Genomic DNA, 23,915 nt, shown 5'->3' with positions numbered 1-23,915 from the left:
AGCATGCATGGGCAGCAGAGAACAAAGGGTTAATCAGGGTAGAAAGAAAAATTCTTACATTTCTATAGCCTCCTTCACATCCCAATGCTCCCCGAAGCACCTTACATCCAATTAAGCCACTGTTAAGCAAGAGACACAGCGGCCAATTCTGACACAGCAGGATCCCACAAACAGCAATGTAATAATACCAGATGATTTATTTCAGTTTGTTGAGGAATGAAGATGGACATGGTAGAAAACGCTATTGTTTCTTTCCTTCAAAGCAGTGCTTTCCAATCTGAGGAAGTCAGATGAGGCCTCAGTTTAGTGTCTCGTCTGAAAGATGACAAATGTTGAGAGTGTAGCTCTCCCTCAGTCCTGCATTGGAGTGTCAGTCTGGATTGTGTCAGTCAGACCTCTGGAGTTTGACCCAAACACACAACCTTCGGACTTAGAGACAAGTATGTTGACCTCTGGGCCATTGCAACATTAGAAGCTAAATTGATATCACTACGGCCGCAATGGCCTAGTGGTGTTATCGCTGGACTGTTAATCCATGGATCCAGGCAATGTTCATGGAGCCTGGGTTCAAATTCCCCCCCGTGGCAGATGGTGAAATTTGAAATCAATAAAAGTCTGGTATTAAGAGTGTAATGATCACCTTGAAATAATTTCAGGAAAACAAAATCCATCTGGTTCCCTCATGTCCTTCAGTGCCTGACATTCAGGATGTGAGGAACGAGTTTGTCTAGATTATATATCTCAGGCTTGAGAAACTAGAGTCATAGAGATGTACAGCATGGAAACAGACCCTTCGGTCCATCCATCCATGCCGACCAGATATCCCAACCCAATCTAGTCCCATCTGCCAGCACCCAGCCCATATCCCTTCCTATTCATATACCCACCCAAATGCCAGGGGGCTAAGACAAAGCCAGTAAATAAGGACTGACCTGTCTTGCTGGGCCGGGAATCACAGCAATACTTCCAACAGCTTTCGTCTTCTCGGAATTATAACAAACATTGTGCAATTTCCAGACTAAGGTACTAAGGGGTATGGACCAAAGGCAGGTCTATGTCGTATTGTGGTGCAGAGGTAATGTCACTACCTCTATTCTAGGAAGCCAGCACTCAAGTCCCACCTACTCCAGAGGTGTACAATAACATCTCCAAACAGATTGATTAAGGAAAATAAGTTAAATAAAAACAAATGTAAGGACTTAGACCTTAGATCAGTCATGGTGGAACAGGCCTGAGGGCCTGAATGGCCGATGTATGTCCCAATGTAAGAAACAAAAGGGCATCCAAGAATCTGTCTTTGGATTAGTTTTTCTTGGTGCTGAAATCAACACAAACTTTTTTTCACTTTTGGGGGAGAGAGAAATCAAAACCAAGTACCATTAAATTACATTAAATCCAACATGGAACTGGGAACAACGCACGCACTCACCCTTCCTCCAGGTGTAAGAGTGGAACTGCTGGATTTCTTTTGTCTAGTAACATTGACAAAAATAACAATGAAAGAGAATAACATTGTCGAATAACATTAACTATATCACTGCATTGAAAGGGAAGTTAGATTAATCCCTGAGGGAGTCAGGATATGTTAAAGAAATGAGATACAAAGAAATGAGAGGTAGCTGATTTGGGGCAGACCGGTAGGATTGATCAGTGCTGTAAGTTTAGTGCTAATCTCAATAGACAATAAGTGCAGGAGTAGGCCATTCTGCCCTTCGAGCCTGCACCACCATTCAATATGATCATGGCTGATCATCCTTAATCAGTATCCTGTTCCTGCCTTATCTCCATAACCCTTGATTCCACTATCCTTGAGAGCTCTATCCAACACTTTCTTAAATGACTCCAGAGACTGGATCTCCACTGCCCTCTGGGGCAGAGTGTTTCACACAGCCACCACTCTCTGGGTGAAGAAGTTTCTCCTCATCTCTGTCCTAAATGGTCCACCCCGTATTTTTAAGCTTTGTCCTCTGGTTCGGCACTCACCCATCAGCGGAAACATGTTTCCTGCTGCCAGAGTGTCCAATCCTTTAGTAATCTTATATGTCTCAATCAGATCCCCTCTCAGTCTTCTAAATTCAAGGGTATACAAGCCCAGTCGCTCAAGACTTTCAGTGTAAGGAAATCCCACCATTCCAGGAATTGACCTCGTGAACCTATGCTGCACTCCCTCAATAGCCAGAATGTCTTTCCTCAAATTTGGAGACCAGAACTGCACACAGTACTCTAGGTGTGGTCTCACCAGGGCCCTGTACAGTTACAGAAGAACCTCTTTGCTTCTATATTCAATCCTTCTTGTTATGAAGGCCAGCATGCTATTAGCCTTCTTCACTACCTGCTGTACCTGCATGCTTACCTTCATTGACTGGTGTACAAGAACACCCAGATCTCTCTATACTGCCCCTTTACCTAAATTGATTCCATTTAGGTAGGAATCTGCCTTCCTGTTCTTGCCACCAAAGTGGATAACCAGACATTTATCTCGTCATGTTTCTGTATCTTTGTTCCAGATAATTCCCAGTTGTTGAACTCGTCAATACAGCCTGACCTGACAGCCAGCGCTGGCTCATACCGGGGACCCATGTACACTCTCCAGGACACAGCTGACAAGATTCCCATGACAAACTCCCCACTCTTGGACCCCTTGCCCAGCCTGAAGATCAAAGTATACAACTCCTCGACGACCACCTCCATGCTGGTGGGTGAGATGGACTCAGGCACATACCCTGGAGGCAACAGCAGCGACAGCAATATTACCATGAACATGAGGAACAAAGCCCTCAGCTCCCAGCACCTGGGCACCATGCCCAGAGACCCTGGATACAGTGCCAGTGGAACCTTTGGCTGTCTGGGTGGACGACTGACAGTGCCCAACTCAGGTTTGTGTCTTGGACTTGCATTCAGGGTGGGTAAAGGCTACAACAACAAATGTCATTGATATGAAGCCTTTTCAGACAGTGAAAGGTCCAAAGGAGATTTGTTGGGGTGGGGAGACCGTGGTATATCTCTGGGACTCTGGACAATCTATTGTTGATTGTTGGAAAAAATCCATCTGATTCATTAACGTCCTTTAAGGAAGGAAGCTGCCTTCCTTACCTGGTCTGACCTACATGTGACTCCAGAGCAATGAGGTTGACTCTTAACTGCCCTTAGGGCAATTAGGGATGGGCAATAAATATTGTCCTGGCTAGCAAGGCACTCATCCTGTGAATGAATTTTAAACAACTCAGAGCACCAGGCTAATAGAACATAGAACATAGAAGGATACAGCGCAGTACAGGCCCTTCGGCCCTCGATGTTGCGCCGACCGAATCCTACCTAACCTATACTAGCCCAATAACTTCCAAATGCCTATCCAATGCCCGCTTAAATGACCATAAAGAAGGAGAGTTCACCACTGATACGGGCAGGGCATTCCATGAACTCACAACCCGCTGTGTGAAGAATCTACCCCTAATATTCTGGAGATGTGAGGATGGATCGCGCCATGGCAGATGGTGAAATTTGAATTCTATATACGAAAAATAATGCTGGTCTGTGTGGTGGTGGATGTGGGTACAATTACAACATTTAAAAGACATTTGGATAAGTACTTGAATAGAAAAGGTTTGGAGGGACATGGGTCAGGAGCAGGCAGGTGGGACTACTTTTAATTTGGGATTACGTTTGGCATGAACTGGTTGGACCAAAGGGTCTGTTTCCGTGCTTTGTAATTATTGTCAATTATATAAAGACCCCTTCTTTTAGAGAAGAAAATCTGCCATCTTTATCTGGTCTGGCCTACATGTGACTCCAGGCCCATAGCAACGTAGTTGACTCTTTGCTGCATTCTGGGTAATGAGGGATGGGCAATAAATGCTGGACTAGCCAGCAGTGTCCACATCCCATGAATGAATGAATGACAAATAAAGGACTTCAGTTGGCCAAGCCATATCAGGAGGTGTTAGGATGACTCACCAAATCAGGTTTTAAGGAGGAGTTACAAGGCGAACAATGAGGCAGCTGCAGAACTTTCGGGCTAGGACTGAGCATGTCTGTCACCCAGAGGATTTCCGGAAGTCGTGATGCTGACATGATCACGCATAGAAATCCTGGAGGCTTGGAGGAAGTTGCAGAATTAGGGATGAAAAGGACTTCTTCTTCTTCCTGACCTCTCCGCCCCCACCCCACTCCAGCCTATCACCCTCACCTTGACCTCCTTCCACCTATCGCATCTCCATCGCCCCTCCCCCAAGTCCCTCCTCCCTACCTTTTATCTTAGCCTGCTGGACACACTTTCCTCATTCCTGAAGAAGGGCTTATGCCCGAAACCTCGAATCTCCTGTTCCTTGGATGCTGCCTGACCTGCTGCGCTTTTCCAGCAACAGATTTTCAGCTATGAAAAGGACTAGGTCATCTTATGATTTGAAAATGAGAACTTTAATGTTGAGATATTGCCAGAGCTGAAACCAGGAACCAACAGCAGAAGACTACCCTTCAAATGGTAGAGTTTAGGACCTAGACTGCTGAGAACATAACCACTAACGACAACCGTAGTGTGTGTTCCTCTGCTCTTTCTGAGCTCCGTATTCCAGCCATAATGTAATAGGGGGGGCATGGCAGAGACAGGAATGAATATCTACCAGTGGCGATAGAGGATCAATTCTAATCGGGGCTCCATTTCTGAAACTGAAGGGATGTCATTATGGGAAATAATTGGGCAAACCAGTGATTGCTCAGTTGGCTGGTCAGCTGAAATAAAGCAAAGGATTGCTCGAAATCTGAGACCAAAGCAGAAATGTTGGAGAAATTAAACATCTGTGGGGTGGAAGCAGAGTTAACATTTCGGATCCAGTGAGCTTTCTTCAGATCGTTTTCTCTCCACAGACGCAGCCAGGCCTGGTGAGTTTCTCCAGCAGTTATAAACAAGCAAGAAAGATGTTGCTGGAAAGCAGATGTAGCAGCACCTGTGCAGAGAAATCAGAGTTAACGTTTCAGGTCCAGTTACCCTTCCTCAGAACTCATTCTCCAGCAATTTCTGTTTTTTTATAGCTGATTGACTGGTTTGCGATGCAGAGTAACACCAACAGCGTGGGTTCAATTCGATTCCTGCACCAGCTGATGTTACCTTGAAGGACTCTCCTTCTCAATCTCTCCCCTCACCAGTTATCTCTCTCATCAGGGAACAGCCCCTATGGTCTGGTAGGATGAGGGAGGCTTCACCTTTTACCTTTTACCTATTTGCTCTGGCACAGAAAGGACTCGGAGGTGATAAAGTTACTGTTTTAAGAATTCTGTTGGGACTAAATAATAGATAGCAGCTCCTCATTGTCCAAAGTGCACCTGAACGGTTGTGGTGGTGGTTGTGGTGGGAGAGGGGGAGGTGTGAGGAATGGTGTATAAATCCAAAGCACATTCTGTGGAACCAATATGTGGATAATCAAGCAGTTGAAATGTGGAGCACACTGTCCAGGGAGAAAGTGGAAGCAGTCAGTGCTGATCAATTTTAATGTAAATTTGATTGATTTCCCATAGATAGAATCAATGATTGATTTGAGACATATATGGTAAGCGGAGCACGGAGCAGGTGACTTTGAGCCTGGGTTCAGTGAATCTAGAGAGTTTAGTGGAGGTGTACATGATAGCTGTGTTTAATGGTTGTGTCACCAGTAAACTGTCCCCATGGCTCTCCACTCCTAGGGATTTCCCTCTTGTCATGTCTGGTTCTGCTACAGACTCCTGAACATAGACTGACTGCAATGATGTATCATAAAGACCCAAGTGCCATCATATCATAACAGAGTAGGTGATGAATTGGATAAACCTTTCTCATCCAATAAAATTCCATTTGGAGCAATTCTTGTTTTTATTTGGACATAGAGGTTCCTTGAAGTTCAGGACAAATGCCACTGGGTGTTTTTTTTATATTATGTTAATGGCTCAAACTTACATAACACAAATTTGAAATTTGCAGAGGACACCAAGTAAGTGCAGAGTGCAGCGAGAAAGGCAGTAATAGACTTTAAAAGGATAGAGGTTAAAAACAAGGACTGCAGATGCTGGAAACCAGAGTCTAGATTAGAGTGGTGCCCATAAGACCATAAGACATAGGAGTGGAAGTAAGGCCATTCGGCCCATCGAGTCCACTCCGCCATTCAATCATGGCTGATGGGCATTTCAATTCCACTTACCAGCGTTCTCCCCATAGCCCTTAATTCCTCGAGACAACAAGAATCTATCAATCTCTGCCCGATGCGGTCTCCTCTACATTGGGGAGACTAGGCGCCTCCTAGCAGAGCGCTTTAGGGAACATCTCCGGGACACCCGCACCAATCAACCACACCGCCCCGTGGCCCAACATTTCAACTCCCCCTCCCACTCTGCCGAGGACATGCAGGTCCTGGGTCTCCTCCACCGCCACTCCCTCACCACCCGACACCTGGAGAAAGAACGTCTCATCTTCCTCCTCGGAGCGCTTCAATCCCAGGGCATCAATGTGGATTTCCCCAGTTTCCTCATTTCCCCTTCCCCCACCTCACCCCAGCTCCAACCTTCCAGCTCAGCCCTACCTGCCATCTTCCTTTCCACCTATCCACTCCACCCTCCTCTCTGAACTATCACCTTCATCCCCACCACCATTTACCCATTGTACTTTTTGCTACCTTCGCCCACCCGCCTGCCTGACCTATCACCTCCATCCCCACCCACATTCACCTATTGTTCTCTATGCTACTTTCTCCCCACCCCCACTCCCTCCTCTCATTTGTCTCTCCATGCTGGAGGCTCCCTGCCTCTATTCCTGATGAAGGGCTTTGGCCCGTAACGTCAATTTTCCTGCTCCTCGGATGCTGCCTGACCTGCTGTGCTTTTCCAGCACCACTCTAATCTAAGCTTTAAAAGGATAGAGACAAACTGATAAAATAGATGAAGGATTATAAGAAAACGTTCAATGTGGAAACGCAGGAGGCAATATACTTTGGGTGGGTGAAGCAGGAGAGAAAATAAACCCAAAATGGTCCAATTTTAATGGATGGAACAACTCTGGGAGGTTTCTCCTAAGATTTTTGTGAGTGACAGTGTAGGTTGGCAAAGTAGTTAATTAAAACTTTACAAGTAAACAACACAGAGTACTATTGGTACCACATCCACAAGCACCCTCCATCACCGACGCGCAATACCAGCAGTGTGTACTATCTACCAGATGCAGAAATTCACCAAACATTCTTGGGTAGCATTTTCCGAACCCGTAACCACTTCCATCTAGAAGGACAAAGGCAGTTGATAGATAGGAACACCACCCCCTGCAAGCTCTCCTCTAAGCTGCTCACCATTCTGTCTTGCAAATATATCGGCGTTCCATAATTGTGTCACTGGGTCAAAATCCTGGAATTCCCTTCCTAAAGGGCATTGTGGGTCCACCTGCAGCATATGGGCTGCAGCGATTCAAGAAGGCAGCTCACCCCCGCCTTCTCAAGGGCAACTAGGGAAAGGCAATATATGCTTATATATGTGATAATGATCAGAGATTAATTAACTCTGGATTAATTCATTAAAACAGTAAAATACATTATAAGTTACAAAGCAGGAAATGAACTGGTTCCTGTATGTGTGCAACATGCAAACCCAATGCAAATTAGCAGTAAGGCAGAGTCACAGCACGGTATACAAACAGCCCTTAAAGGGGAACTCTCTTCCAGACAAACTGTACGCACAACGAAGGGTGCTGGCAACTTTATTGAAGTGCACTGCCTCTTTGGACATTGTACACAGCTGCACATCGACATATTCCTTTAAAGGAGCTGGCCTGCTCGTGGCCTCCACGGGAACTTTTGGATTGTTGAAAGACTTCTGGACATCACAGCTTAAAGGGACATTGTCAGTAATCACAGGCCCCAAATTTAAAGTGATTGACCAAACCAAAAATAAAGGCAATGACTTTCTTACAATTCCAAAAGGTTAGGATCAGGTATAAGCTGTCTGAATGGACAGTGGAAACAAACCACTGCAGCTTTCAAAGGAACTTAGGTAATAGATAAAGGAAAAAAAAAACATGGATATAAGGAGAGGGCAAGGAGAGTGGGGCTAACTGAATTGTCCTGAGGAAGGGCTTAAGCCTGAAATGTCGATTCTCCTGCTCCTCAGATGATACCTGATCTGCTGTGCTTTTCCAGCACCCCACTCTCGACCCTAACTGAATTGTTCCTTGAAAGAGCCAGCACAGACTCAGTGGAGCAAATGGCCTCCTATTCTCTGTGCTTCCATGAATGTGTAACACACTCAGCCTATCCCAGAGTTGCTACTGTGCAGAATGAGGCTGTTTGGCCCATTATGAATGTGTAACACACTCAGCCTATCCCAGAGTTGTTACTGTGCAGAATGAGGCCGTTTGGCCCATTATGCATGCACTGTCTGTTTGCACACGCCTCGTTACCTAATGCCTATTTCCTGCAATTACCTGCATAGCCTTGCACACAATTTCTATCTAAATAACCGTCCAGTGTCCCTCTTGAATACCTCAGCTGAACCTGCCTCCACCATATTTCCAGGCAGGGTGTTCCAGACCCACACCACTCACTGAGGGAAAGAAAAAGGTTTTCTTTCACATCAGCATTGCTTCTTTGGCACATTATTACCCATCAGTGTGGCTGTTCCCTATTTCACCTGCACGTTGCTGATGGATCCTTGGCAGCATTTTAATCAAGGCACTTAGATGGCATCAGATTCAAGATCAAAAGCTTTATGAATGTCATCTTGAGAGGATATTGCATTCTGGGAACCAGTCCAGGGTATTGTGTTTTGTTTTGCATTATTTGATATTTCTGAGCATTCCTGTTCAATTTCGGAGCAGGGAGCATAAAGAGGAACTTTGATTTGGGGATAATCTCAACTTTGACAGCTTGGCATCTGACTGTGCTGCATTGGCACTCATGCACCCCATTTCCCATGCTCATATTATCGTGGATGTGATCACCTCCACATGTACAGAGGTCTTTACGCAACATAGAGCTGTCCCAAGCTCCAACATGTCCAAGAAACAAACAACTTTGATTTTACATCCCTGCGTTTGAACATCTCGAGGTGGGTCAGGGCTAAGGGCTGATTGGGTAAAACTGAGACAAGGCCTCAAACATCAGAAGACCCAGTGTCCTGCTCCGTGTTGCCTTAGTTGACCTCTTCCAGGGTGAAAGCAGTTATTTAGCTTTAAAGTTGCAAGGTTGTTGTCTGGGTAGACAGTGAAAGTCCTTTTCCTCAGATGATGACGTCAGCGTGTACGAGGGGGCATAACTATAAATAGAAGGGTGTTAGATTTAAGACAGAAGACAGAGGCAGGTTCTATATGCAGAGAGTGGTAAGGGCGTGGAATGCACTACCTGCTAATGTAGTCAACTCAGCCACATTAAGGAGATTTAAACAATCCTTGGATAAGCACATGGATGATGATGGGATAGTGTAGGGGGACGAGCTGAGAATAGTTCACAGGTCGGTGCAACATTGAGGGCCGAAGGGCCTGTTCTGTGCTGCATTGTTCTATGTTCTATCAGCCATGGTCTGAATCTTCAGCTGAAAATGTATCCGTGAACAGACTTGAGGACTGCACAGACACATTTTCATAATGGTGATGGTTTTTAATGTTCCCACATTAAACTCCTTTCTGCACTTCAAATAAATATACTGAAACCTGTCCAAAAATGGCACAGACTGGAATGTCAGGCAAAGCACATTAACCTACCAATTCACCTTGCTCCTTCACATAAATTAGCCTGCCCAACTTCACTGAAATCCAGACACAGTTATAGCCCACCTTCACTCCGCCAAGGACATGTAGGTCCTTGGCCGCCTCCATCGCCAGACCATGGCAACACAATGCCTGGAGGACGAGCGCCTCATCTTCCGCCTAGGAACCCTCCAATCATAAGGGATGAATGCAGATTTCTCCAGCTTCCTCATTTCCCCTCCCCCCACCTTTTCTCAGTCCCATCCCTCAGACTCAGCACCGCCTTCTTGACCTGTAATCTTCTTCGTAACCTCTCCGCCCCACCCCCTCTCCAACCTATCACCCTCATCTTAACCTCCTTCCACCTATCGCATTCCCAACGTCCCTCCCCCAAGTCCCTCCTCCCTACCTTTTATCTTAGCCTGCTTGGCACACCCTCCTCATTCCTGAAGAAGGGCTTATGCCCGAAACGTCGATTCGGTCCAACCAGTCCATGCTGACCATAATCTCAAACTAAACTATGTCCCACCTGCCTGCTCCTGGCAGATACCCCTCCAAACCTTCCCTATTCATGTGCTTATCCACATATCTTTTGAGCATTATAATTGTACCTGTATCTAGCGCTTTCTCAGGAAGTTCATTCTACACGCGAACCACTCTCTGTGTAAACAATTTGTCACTCATGTTTTTTTTTAAAATCTCTCTCCTCTCACCTTAAAAATGTGTCCCCTGGTCTTGAAATCGCCGATCCTAGGGAAAACACACCAACCATTAATCCTATCTATACTCTTCATTAGTTTATAAACTTCAATAAGGTCATCTCTCAAACTCCTACCCTCCAGTGAAGAAAATCCCAGCCTATCCAGCCTCTCCTTATGACTCAAACCTTCCATATGGTGCAACATCCTGGTAAATCCCTTCTCCAGCTTAATAATATCCTTCACATAACTAGGCAAGCAGAACTGGATACAGTATTCCAGAAAAGGCCTCACCAATGTCCCTGGACTTCCAACTTCTATTACAGCGCATAAAACCATTGCCCATTTCAGAGTAATTCACAGGGCTTTCAGGAAAGGGAACAATATATAGACCTGCAACAACAACTTATTTTGTAAAACACCCCTGAGGGTCTGAGGATCATTTTAGGTGCATAATGGAAGTTACAGAGTGGTAATCAAATCGAAGCAAATTTGATAGTTTATAAATCAAATAATATGCGTGAATTTTCTGATGAGGAAACTACACAGACTGGGCTATTACTGTGAGAATGTGAGGACTGCAGATGCTGGAGATCAGAGCTGAAAAATGTGAAAAAGTGCAGCAGGTCAGGCAGCATCAAAGGAGCAGGAGAATCGACGTTTCGGGCATGCCGGGGGAATGCTGCACTATCAGAGGTGCAGATTTCTGAGTGAGGTGTCAAACCAAGGTGCCAACTCCCCCACTCCGTTGGGTGTAAAGGTTCTCATGGCACCATTTGAAGGACCACTGACTAACACCTCTCCCTCAGTGCCTCGTCACTGAGGCAGACTGTATGCTCCATTTTCCCAATGATTTATGGGAGCTTTCTACACACAGTGACTACATTCCAAACATCTTCAGAGTTGCTTGTGGTCACAAAAGCAGCTACATAAATGCAGGACTTGCTTTATAACTGATTTCACAGTGGTTAAACAGCACCCACCAAGACGCTCTGGGAACAAAATATTTTCGCTTTACAAACAAAAACAGAAATTGCTGGAAAAGCTCAGCAGGTCTGGCAGCATCTGTGGAGAGAAATCAGAGATAACCTTTTGGGTCTGGTGACCTTTCCTCAGAACTGACCCGAAACGTTAACTCTCATCGCAGTGACGTATCAGAACAAATTCAGATCACAGTCATCTTTAGCTTCTATGGAAAACTTAAATAAGGGATCTGAGTTAAATCAAATCAACTGAAACCAATTGGTGAAGGAACATTAAATAAACGCCGAAAGAACTGCAGAAGCTGTAAATTAAAAAAAAAGCAGAAATTGTTGGAAAAGCTCCGCAGGTTTGGCAGGATCCAAGGAGAGAAATCAGTGTTAATGTTTCAGGCCCGGTGACCCTTCCTCAGAACTGACCCGAAATGTTAACTCAGGTTTGTCTCCACAGATGCTGCCAGATCTGCTGAGCTTTTCCAGCAGTTTCTGATTTTGTTCTCGTTTACAGCATCTGCAGTTCTTTCGGTTTTTAGCTATCATTTTTTCTTCGCCCCACCACGTTTTAGAACCCAAATGTACACTTGTCCCTTTCTTATCTAAAACTAAACCGATCAATGAGAGCTGGTCGCTGATCAATACCATCCCAGTGTTCGCCTCCACAATACAACTACAATCACAGTTGGATCAGAGCTCTCCCATGCCTGTTGCCTCATTACCCAAGTTCTGGATTTTAGTGGTGCTGGAAAAGCACAGCAGTTCAGGCAGCATCCAAGGAGAAGGAAAATCGACGTTTCGGGCAAAAGCCCTTCATCAGGAATAAAGGTAGAGAACCTGAAGGGTGGAGAGATAAGCTAGAGGAGGGTGGGGGTGGGGAGAAAGTAGCATAGCGTACAATAGGTGAGTGGGGGAGGGGATGAAGGTGATAGGTCAGGGAGGAGAGGGTGGAGTGGATAGGTGGAAAAAAAATAGGCAGGTAGGACAAGTCATGGGGACAGTGCTGAGCTGGAAGTTTGGAACTAGGGTGAGGTGGGGGAAGGGGAAATGAGGAAACTGTTGAAGTCCACGTTGAAGGGTACAACGATGAGAGGTGTTCCTGCAGCTTGCTCCTCTGTGTTTGTGTTGATTTGCCTTGTTCTGGGGAGTTTCTGTCAGTCACCGTTGCTTCATGTCTGGCAGAAGCAGGTCAGGTATGCTCGACTGGTCTGCGCCTGAGAAAAGGCAGGTGAGTCACACCCGACCGGAAGCTTACTGATAGATCTAGCAAAGCGATGCTCGATGGTAACACGATCTTCTCATTTCAGAAAGGCCTGACCTCAGCCATCAGTCAGCTCTGGGTGTCAGGCAGCTGACTGTACCATGTGATGGGGAGTGCAGACTGAGCAAATACATCAGTTTGATGCGATACTCAGGCTGCATCATCTCCCACTCCCCCCCCCAATGTGAATTTCAGATTCCTCACCCCACTCCTCCCATCCCCTCATTTGTACAACTACCAGGAACCCATTTTGTACCTGCTCCTGTCTCCCTTCACAAGGAGGACAGACAACAGGTTGGGCCTGATCCAATATCAATTGTTGAGTTCCCATGTAAAGCAACATTCCTTTTTATTTTATAGTTCATAATCATTTCCTGTTTTCCAAGCTGACTGAGATGTAATCTCTGCTCCTGTGCGAACATCTTTATATAAAAAAAAACCCAAAGCAGAAAATGTCAACAATAATACAGTGGCACGCAATTTATATTTATGATAAATGTCACCTGCCAACTGCATTAACTGGAAACCAACCTCCCATTTTAGTTCTACTGTCAACCAGCTTTCATTATTCTTGGCATTAACAATCTCGAAATGTCAAGATTACTAGAGATTAAGAACACACTCAGCAGTTTGCACATTTTTTATAGAAAACTCGATAGTAAACTGCTGGGATTGCTTCGCAATAATTACTCTTAAAGACATTATTGAGTAAGTCCGTCAGTGAATATGATCGAGATATTCAAAGATCCTGCCTAGTTATTGCTTTAATATTACAAACAATTCCATTCAAATGACTGCAGCATATCTAATTTATCTGTTTATGTCGACTTCAATTCATATAAATGCTTGAATCCAGCACTGCATCAACATGCCTGTAACTCCAGCAGATAGAATCGAGGTTACTTAAAATACTTTTTTTTTCCCATGCTCAGTAATGAGGGGATTTAATTTTAAGGTGAAATGCGGAAGGTTTTGAGGGGACTTGAGAAACTCAGAGGATGGTGGCACACTGTCTGGGAGGGGCATTGAGACAGGAAACCACAAAACCTTTAAACAGTACTTGGATGAGCATTTAAAATGTCATTATATTTAAGCCAATTGCTGGAAAGTGGGACTCGTGTAGGTTTAGAATCGTTTTGTTAGTGCAGGTTCAATGGGCCAAAGGGCCTCATCTGTACCATATGGTTAAAATGGTGAGAAAAAGTCTTGGAGTTGTGCAGGGGCTTTTGTAGCCAGAATGCTTTCCATCCAATGGGATATTTTTTGAAGTGAGATACAGGCATGAGGTAGGGTCTATGTCCCCAGCAAACTCCCCAGAAACAGCAAGGAAATAAACCACCAGACTTTCCAAGATGTGTGGGTCCAAAGATGTGCGGGTCAGGTGAATTGGCCATGCTAAATTGCCTGTAGCGTTAGATAAAGGGGTAAATGTATGGGTGGGTTGCGGGTCGGTGTGGACTTGTTGGGCCGAAGGGCCTGTTTCCACACTGTAAGTAATCTAATCTAATGTAAGTAATCTAATCTATTTTCACCCAGAGTATCAGAGGCTGAGGGGTGACACCCTGATAGTGATTTATAAAATCATGAGGGGGAAGGAAAGGGTGAATAGCCAAGGTCTTTTCCACAGGGTGAGGGAATCCAGAGCTACAGGATTTGGGGTGAGAGGGGAAAGATTTAAAAGGGACCTAAGGGGCAACTTTTTCACGCAGAGAGTGATGCGTGTACAGAATGAGCTGCCAGAGGAAGTGGTGGAGGCTGCTACAATTGCAACATTTAAAAGGCACCTGGATAGGGATATGAATAGGAAGGGTTCAGAGGGTAAAAGTGAGTGCTGCAGATGCGAGTCAAGATTAGAGTGGTGCTGGAAAAGCGCAGCAGGTCAGGCAGCATCCGACGAGCAGGGAAATCGACGTTTCAGGCAAAAGTCCTTCATCAGGGCTTATGGGAATATGGGCCAAGTGCTGGTAAATAGAATTGGATCAGTTTAGATCAGCATGGACGAGTTGGACCGAAGGGTCTGTTTCCATGCTGTACATCTCTATGACTCTATAAATGAGCTTCTTTTATATTGGTTAATGGGTAAATACTGATTAAAACAATGCTTTGGGAACCTTTGTATCCACTTTGGAGGGTCTCGGTTTAACATCAGAAAGACAGCATCTCGAACACTGAAGCACTCCCTCAGTACTGCGGTCAAAGTGTCAACCTGGGTCACGTGCTCAAATCTTTGAGGAGAAAGTGAGGACTGCAGATGCTGGAGATCAGAGCTGAAAATGTGTTGCTGGAAAAACGCAGCAGGTCAGGCAGCATCCAAGGAGCAGGAGAATCGACGTTTTAGTCCCTCACGTAGGAATTGAACCCACAAACCCCTGTTCCAAGGACGAGAGTGTCACTTGCTTCAAACATGCAGCAGTGTGTTTTCTAACCTGTGTCAACTGCTCTTCACTTACCAACCTTACCTTTCTTGTTTCAATAGGTGTCAGCTTATTGGTACCACAGGGAGCAATCCCACAGGGCAAGTTCTATGAAATGTACCTGATAATAAACAAGAGGGAAAACATGCTGTAAGTAACATACTTCCTACAGTGAATCTAAGCAGAGTTTTCACGGTGACTGTAACCAACCAAAGCAAAACCGCAGCAGCCTCAGTGCTTGTCGGGTCCACTTATTTCATTCAGAAGATCACAGTAAAGCACAGCTCAGAACCAAGAGAGAATTGCAGAGTTACCTCCAAAAAAATAGCAAACATGGGAATTCTCACACTGAACTGTAACAATCGCAAGTTCAAAACTTTCAGAGTTCTAAAATAATTTACCCTACAAAGTCTTCATTTTCAAACTATGACGGTAATCACTGGGGTGGCATGGTGGCTTAGTGTGCCAGCGCCAGGGACCCGGGTTCGATTCCAGCCTTGGGTGACTGTCAGTCTGTGTGGTGTTTGCACGTTTGCCCCATGTCTGTGTGGGTTTCCTCCGGGTGCTCTGGTTTCTTCCCACAATCCAAAGATGTGCAGGTTAGGTGAACTGGCCATGCTAAATTGCCCCATAGTGTTCAGGGTTGTGTAGGTTAGGTGCATTAGTCAAGGGTAAACATAGGCTAACTGGGGAGGGGAATGGGGTTGGGTGGGTTACTCTTTGGAGGGTCAGTGTGGGCTTGTTGGGCCGAAGAGCCTGTTTCCACACTGTAGGCATTCTATATCATATCCAATCAACTTAAAGTGTACCCGACACATTGTGCTGAGAAATGACTGCTTTCTGACTTAATGATGAATTTCAGGTGAACGGTGTATAAGAGTTTATGTTTGTGTATGATAATTGGGTTGCAAAACACATTTTTTTAAAATTGGCACGTTTTGAGGGGTGAAACAATATGTATAGTTTTCATAATATCTTCTAAAGCTGAGCATAGGAATCTGCATTAATAATTCACCTATCGCTTCCCGTAGGGTTCAGGAAGTTAATGTGTGCACAGAACCTGCTCAGTGACTGAGAATAAACTAAAACAAAATATTGCTGGGAAGCTGAAACAAAAAGAGAACATGCTGGAGAAACTCAGCAGGTCTGGCAGCATTGTGGAGAGAAAGCAGAGTTAATATTTCGAATCCAGTGACTTTTCTTCAGAACTGAGTTGAAAGAGAGTTTGAAATGTTCACTCTGCTTTCACTCCACAGATGCTGCCAGACCTGCTGAGTTTCTCCAATAACGTCTGTTTTGTTTTATCTGAGCGATTGAGAAATCTCACTTATCCTTTTACTATCACAAGAAGGTCGGATATTCATGAAAAATACAATTCAACCGCTAGAGATCTCCCCTCCCATCTTCCTCCACTGAAGAAACACAGTTACTGCGTAAAACGTAAATATTGTATCAATGTTAATATTTCTCTTTTGTCATCAGGAGTTAACAGGAATGTGGTGTGATCTAATCGGTCATGAATTTTTTGAATGGTCCAGCAGGTTTGAGAGACTGACTGACCTATTCAGCTCCTAGTTCTTATATATATATCTTTAAAACACCCTTCTGTTCTATAAGGTGTTCGCTAGCTCATATTCAATGCTTACAATCTCCATGATAGTTACATCAAGACAGAGATGAGGAGGATTTTTCTTTTTCTCAGTAAATCTGTAGATTTCTTTACCATAGAGGGCTATCAAGGCGAGCTCATTCAACGCTGAGGTCGATGGTTTAAACAGGCAGGGAATTAATGGTTATGGGGAGAAGGCAGGAAAATGAAACTAGGGATTATCAGATCAGCCATGGGTCTTACTGAATGGCAGACCAGACTGGATGGGCTGAAGGGCTGAAAATGTGTTGCTGGAAAGGTGTTGCTGCGTCTTTCCAGCAACACATTTTCAGCTCTGATCCCCAGCATCTGCAGTCTTCACTTTCTCCTGGATGGGCTGAAGGGATTACTTTCACTCCTGTGTCTTATGGGCATCAGCCCATCAATGCCCATCAGCCAAGATTGAATGGCGGAGTGGGCTCGATTGGCCGAATGACCTTACTTCCACTCCTATGTCTTCTGGTCTTCTTGGGCTATGGTTTCACCTTCTTGATAGTAACAGTGCATACTTGTTCGAGGCACCCCTACCTTGCACAGAAATTATCTGGTCTTTCTTACAAGCAGCTTTTAAAAATCTCATGCACTGAGTTCCAGTTGACAGCTGTGCAGTTTGCGAGATTGCAATATTCAATCTTGGATTGATTTATCTGTTGAAGTTAATGGAAAGAAAGACAATAGGCTGGGAAACCATGTGAATCTGCCTATACATGCCTCTGATCGTTCTTATGCAAGCAGCCTCCATCCAACTAACACAACAGAATGGCCTTAATAAAGAGAAAGCAGCATCCTGACAGCAAAACATATGTAACGTTATTTATTTTCTGGCTGAAATTTCTCTTCATGTTGTTAATGCCCAGTTGTGGGTATGTTTGTCAAGCTGAGAAGTTGATTTGCAGACGTTTTGTCCCCTGTCTAGGTGACATCTTCAATGTTTTGAAACCTCCTGTGAATTGCTGCTGTACTGTCTTCTGGCATTGATTTGGCTCCGTTCCTGCTGCTCCCGGTGGCTGGTTCTGTTTGTACATTGTAGTGGTCGGTATATTGGGTTTAGATTATTGTGCTTATTATTGGAATCCATGGATGAGTGCCATGCTTCTAGGAATTCTCTGGCTGACCTCCGTTTAGCTTATCCTATGATCGTTGTGTTGTCCCAGTCAAATTTGTGGACCTTGTCATCTTGTTACGGGCAAGCTGGTCATGGTGTTCCGTGGCTAGTTGGTGTTTGTGGATGCGGATTGCTAGTTGTCTGCCTGTTTGTCCTATATCCTGTTTCGTGCAGCCTTTGCATGGAATCTAGTAAATTACGTTTGTCATAGACCTGATGGGTATCAGGTCTTTTGTCCTGGTGAGTTGTTGTCTGAGCGTGGCTGTCACATTATGGGCTGTTGTGAATCCAAATGGTCAGAGAAGACCGGCTATCAGTTCCGAGACAGTTTTTATATGAGGTAGCGTGGCTAGCGAGTTCAGTCGTGACACGTCCTCTTTGCATCGTCTGTCTGTTAGGCATCTGGAGCCAGCCACCGAAAGCAGCAGGAAGAGGACCAAATAAATTCCAGAAGACCCCAGTACAGCAGTGCTTCACAGGAGGCTCCAAAGCATTGAAGATGTCACCTAGACAGGGGAACAAAACGTCTGCAAATCAACTTCCCAATTCAGCCAGGATACCCACAAACGTAACAACCAGTACCCGAACTACAAATCTTTACGCTAACCTTGAAGTTTTTTTCCTCGATTAGATTCCCTACAGTGAGAAAACAGGCCCTTCGGCCCAACAAGTCCACACCCAGACCCATTTCTCTCTGACTAATGCATCTAACACTCTGGGCAATTGAACAAGGCCAATTCACCTGACCTGCACATCTTTGGATTGTGGGAGGAAACCAGAGCACCCGGAGGAAACCCACGCAGACACGGGGAGAATGTGCAAACTCCACACAGACAGACAGATACCCGAGGCTAGAATCGAACCTGGCTCCCTGATGCTGTGAGGCAGCAGGTGCTAACCACTGAGCCACCCCGATACCAGGTTCTTCCCCATTTTGATAAAATAATTAACTCAATTAGCATAAACTGAACTTCTGGCTACTTATTAAAAATAGTCAGGGTGACAAACTTGTTAAAAGAAATTTTAAGCCTGCAAGTTAAATCAGCAGCAATATTTGTTCTGACTGTTTATTACAATGTAGGTTTATTTATCTAATTCAGTAACATGTTAGGTACCAAACCTAGCGTGCTGTTTAGTGCCCCTGGAGGCATGCCAGGTGCATAAAATAATTAAACCTGTACCACAATTTATCTGGAAGCTCAGAAATATCCTATAATGAAAGCAAGACAATAACTTAGAATGGAGTTTCAGGATGATGGGTGTGCGATTAGCTCAGAATGCTTAGATCTCAAGATCCCTGATCTCATATTTCTTCAGCAGTTTCCAAAGACTTGGCTTCACCTTATACCTCCATATACCTCTTGAATAATTTCAAATAATCTACCTGAACATGTAAACTCCTCATGAGAATAAGTTATAGTGTCGGCACAGTGGTTCAGTGGTTACACTGCTGCCTCACAGCGCTAGGGACCCAGATTCAAATCCAGCCTCGGGTGACTTTAAGTGTGGAGTTTGCACGTTCTCCCCTTGTCTGCGTGGGCTTCCTCCAGGTGTCAGCACAGTCCAAGATGTGCAGGATCTTCCTGCTAAATTACCCATAGTGTTGAGAGATGTGCAGGCTAGGTGGGTTAACCATGGGAAATGCAGGGTTATGGGGATGGAATGGGATTGGTTTAGATGGAATGCTGTTCGGTGGATTGGTATAGATTCATTGGGCTGAATGGCCTGCTTCCACACTGCAGGGATTCTATGGGTCATAAAGTTGCACAGCATGGAAACAGACTTCAATCCAACCAGTCCATGCTGACCATAATCCCAAACTAAACTAGGCCCACCTTGATTCAGATCCCTTCAGACATTTCTTGTTTGTGTATTTCTAAGAAATGTAGAATTAAATCTAGAAATAAGCCTGAATTTGAGGAGCCATACTACGCTCAGTCCACCATTTTGGAGATGTTCCTCATTATCTCCTTCACCCAGATTAAGGAGCATCTGCCTGTTCCTCAGGGAGAACAATATTCTCAGTCAGGAATGTTCTGTGAAGTTGGAATCCATAGGAGATGGTCAGGATGATGGAAGAACACAGCAGGCCAGGCAGCATCAGGAGGTGGAGAAGTCAACGTTTTGGGTGTAAATATTTCGGAGGGCTTGAAGAAAAGTTCCACCTGAAACACCATCTTCTCACCTCCTGACGCTGCCCTGGCCTGCTGTGTTCTTCCAGCCTCCTGCCCGTCTACTTTGGATCCCAGCGTCTGCAGTTTCTTTGTCTCTGATCATTCTTAGACAAGCAACTTCCTCCCAACTAAATGGAGAATGGAAACAATGGTTTGGCAGACAGGAAAAAGTGAGGATAGCAGATGCTGGAGATCAGAGTCGAGAGGGTGGTACTGGAAAAGCACAGCAGGTCAGGCAGCATCCGAGAAGCGGGGAGTCAACAGTTCAGACATAAGCCCTTCATCAGGGAAGTCTGGCAGACAGTCAATCAAAAAGGAAATAGTCCTGCACACTTTCTAATTTCTTGTTTGACAAGAAGAGGATGGAGAATGTGTTAACAGATACACACGTGAATTCCCAAAGTGTCTTCACCTGCCCATGAGCAAAGTATAACTCTGTGACTGGTTCAGCCATCGGACACTGACCGAGACTTACATGTCTTCATCAACAAGTGGCAGAACCTGTATTTGACAAATGATTTCTCGTGAAGGAAGAGAATTTAGATAGCACCTTTTGTGGCTTGAGGACATCCCAAAGCCATATCATACGGTGACTGAAGTGACCCTTTGAAGTTGACATGTGGCAAGCGTAGAAAGATCCCAAAAACAATGTCACCATGGCCAGATCATCATACTTTTGTGATATCAGTCGAGGGGTAATTATCGAGGGGCACTGCACTGGGGAAAACTCCTGTTGCTGTCCTTCAAAACAACACCATGGTAACGTAAACAGAAATTTCTAGAGAAACTCAGCAGGTCTGGCAGTGTTCTTCATTCTGAAGGAGGCCCACTGGACTCAAAATGTTAACTCTGTCTCTCCACAGATGCGGCCAGACCTGCTGAGTTTCTCCAGCATTTTCTCTTTCAGATTTCCAGCATCCCACAGTTCTGTTTTTATGTTACCATGGTCACTTCCACATGAACAGAGTAGGCGGGGCTTTGGCTTGACAACTCCTTTAAAAGGCAGCTTCCCCAACTGTGCTGCATTCCCTCTGTGCTTTCCGGCTTTTCGCATGCAGCTATTGAGCTCATAACCTTCTGTTCCAAATACAGGCGTCCTGCTCACTCAGCGACATGGGCGCCTCCTTAAACATGTTGCCATTCTGAGTCAGAATTGCGAGTCCATTTTGCCGCTCACCAGGAGCTCTCTCAGTGACTTATTCATAGAATCCCTGCCATTTGGAAACAGGCCATTCAGCCGTCTTCACTGAGACAGCATTTGACAGAGCAGCCTGATTCACCATGCCCTGCAAATCTGGTCCCATCAAGAACCGTTCCATTGTCTCTTGGAAGCTCCTCGGAGAACCCACCTCTCATTATAGACCATGCATTCGTTCCTCCCAGGTGTGAACACGTGAGATGTGTTTCTCGATTGAATGATACTCAGGATGGACCTTCCTGGGTCACACTGAATCCTGGTAGGTCTATTTGCATCAACCAGATCAGAGATGTTTCTACAACCTTCTTGAACCCAGAGCTCCTGGTTCAGAGATAGGGAAGCTACCACGATACCACAAGAACCCCTGGCCGAACCAAGGGAAAGGCTGCGTTACTGGGTCCAGAGGCATTGGCACATTTGGCTATAAAACTGTTGGGGGAGTTTCCAATGGTGCTTCTGGGAATGACATTGCCGCCCCCTTGTGGCAACATCCATTATAAACTTAGTTCATTGTGGGCTCGAGGTAACTGAGCGAATGGACAAACATGCAATGGACCTGTGTCGCTGTCCCCCACAGGCCCAGAACCTTAGCACAGAGTCTACTTCACCTAAAGCAGTAGACTTGTGCCAGTGTTAAAGTGGCGTGTCAGCCAAATATGTTCACGCACCACGTAGCATTGCGTTAATATCTGGCAACTCGTGGAAAAAAATCATTCTGCTTTTTAAATTTGTTTGTTGAACATGTGTATGACTGGCTAGGCCCATGTTTACTGCCTGTCCCTTGAGAAGGTGGTGGTGAGCTGCCTTCTTGTATTGCTGCAGTCCATGGTTGACCCACAATACCATTCGGGAGAGAATTCCAGGATTTTGACCCAATGACAATGAAGGAACAGTGATATATTTCCAAGTCAGGGCGGTAGGTGGCTGGGAGGCGAACTTGCAGGGGATGGTGTTCCTATGTATCTGCTGCCTGTGTCCTTCTAGAAGGAAGTGGTCGTGGGTTTGGAAGGTGTTGTCTGAGGATCTTTGGTGAATTTCTGCAATGCATCTTGTATATAGTACACACTGTTGGTACTGAGTGCTGGTGATGGGGAAAGTGGGTAATTTTGTGGATGTGGTGCCAGTTAAATGGGTTGCTTTGTCCTGGATAGTGTCAAGCTTCTTGAGAGTTTTTTTTGGAGCTGCACCCATCCAGGTAATTGGGGTGTATAGCATCACACTCCTGACTTGTGCCTTGTTGATGGTGGACAGGCTTTGGGGAGTCAGGAGGTGAGTTACTCGCTGCAGAATTCCCAGCCTCTGACCTGATCTTGCAGCCATTGTGTTTATGTGGCCAGTGCAGTTAAAGTTCTGGTCAATGGTAACCCCGAGGATGTTGATAATGGCAGTTTCAGTGATGGTAACACTATTGAATGCCAAGGGGTGGTACTTAGATTGTCTCTTATTGAGGATGGTCATTGCCTGGCATTTGTGTGGCAGGAATGTCACATGTCAGTCTAAGCTGAACTAGCCAGTGCTGGACTTAATATTCCACATGAGATGCCTCACAATCCATTTACTCTGGTCTTTCAGTGTATCTTTCTGTTCGCTGTCTTCCCATTTATGTTTGGCAGTTTCCAACTTCATCGGTAAGATATGGGTGTGTGTGGCTGGGCCAGCATTTGGCACATGTCCCTTCCCTTGAGAAAGTGATGGTGAGCTATCTTCTCTAACTGTTGTAGCCCGCATGTTGTAGGACGACCCACAATGATGGTAGGGATGGAGTTTAGGATTTTGATTCAGCGACAGTCAAGGACCAGCAATAGATATCCGAGTGAGAACATTGAAGGGTTTGGAGGGGAAATAGCAGGTGGTGATGGACTTTTGAAAGTATCGACACTCCTCAGCTCAGTAGTTCTGCTGATGGTAGGCTCCAGGTTGGAATGATTCCTGAACTGATCTCCATGTTGAATTGGCACGTTTATATCTTGAGTTGACGTTGTCTTGCTATCAGGTTGTATTTTGTCCACTGCTGTCAGCTGCAGGCACCTAATTGGGAACAGAAGAACTAGGAGCAAGTGTGGTCCATTCGGCCCCTCAAGCCTGCTGCCCCATTCAATGAGGTCATGGCTGATCTTCTTGTGACCTCAGCTGCACTTCCCTCCATTAACCCTGAAGTCCCTTGTCTTACCAAAACTCGATTAAACTCAGCCTCGAATAAATTCAGTAATCCCCCCTCCACTGCTTTTGGGCAACACAGACTAATGGGAGAAATGATACCCCATCTCCATTTTAATAATGAGAGCACTTATTCAAAGACGGTGTCAACTATTGGTAAGCATGTGTTAATCTAACTCCTTTCATCAGAGCGATAAGGACAGAGGTTTTGTTGTCCAGTGATGATTGAGGAATTCTCTTATTATTGTCTTCCCATTAAGGCCCCCATCTGAAGGTTCACAGACGGTCCTGAGTCCAATGGTGACGTGTGGCCCAACGGGCATGTTGTTGTGTCGGCCCGTTGTCCTCAGTATCCCTCACTGTGCAGACATCTGCGGATCTGACTGGACCATTAAATTCAAGACACAGACTCACCAGGCGGCATGGGAGGTAAGAACACAAGGACCCAGCGAAGCCCACTCGCAGACCATCCCCGAGTCCAGCACCCTCTTCATAGTACCCTTTCGTTAATTCATTTGTGGGATCTGACTGCACTTACTCCCCATCCCTGAAGGCTCTGGAGCTATGGCTCATCATCAGCATCAAGCAGCAACTT

The 23,915-nt window shown here is 45.3% G+C and overlaps 1 protein-coding gene across 1 annotated transcript in view; it reads left to right on the top strand.

Moving 5' to 3' along the window:
• Nucleotides 1-23,915, top strand: part of unc5b (unc-5 netrin receptor B) — a 271,559-nt gene that overhangs the window by 225,469 nt on the left and 22,175 nt on the right. Inside the window, exons 10-12 of the mRNA XM_060854379.1 lie at nucleotides 2,508-2,876; nucleotides 15,101-15,188; nucleotides 23,581-23,749. Coding sequence (XP_060710362.1) covers nucleotides 2,508-2,876; nucleotides 15,101-15,188; nucleotides 23,581-23,749 — 626 coding nt within the window. The remainder of the gene's footprint in view (nucleotides 1-2,507; nucleotides 2,877-15,100; nucleotides 15,189-23,580; nucleotides 23,750-23,915) is intronic.

The sequence above is a fragment of the Hemiscyllium ocellatum genome, chromosome 43, assembly GCF_020745735.1.
Source record: "Hemiscyllium ocellatum isolate sHemOce1 chromosome 43, sHemOce1.pat.X.cur, whole genome shotgun sequence".
Lineage (NCBI taxonomy): Eukaryota > Metazoa > Chordata > Chondrichthyes > Orectolobiformes > Hemiscylliidae > Hemiscyllium > Hemiscyllium ocellatum.
Note: the sequence above shows the minus strand (reverse complement) of the source record. Positions and strands in the feature narration are given on the sequence as shown.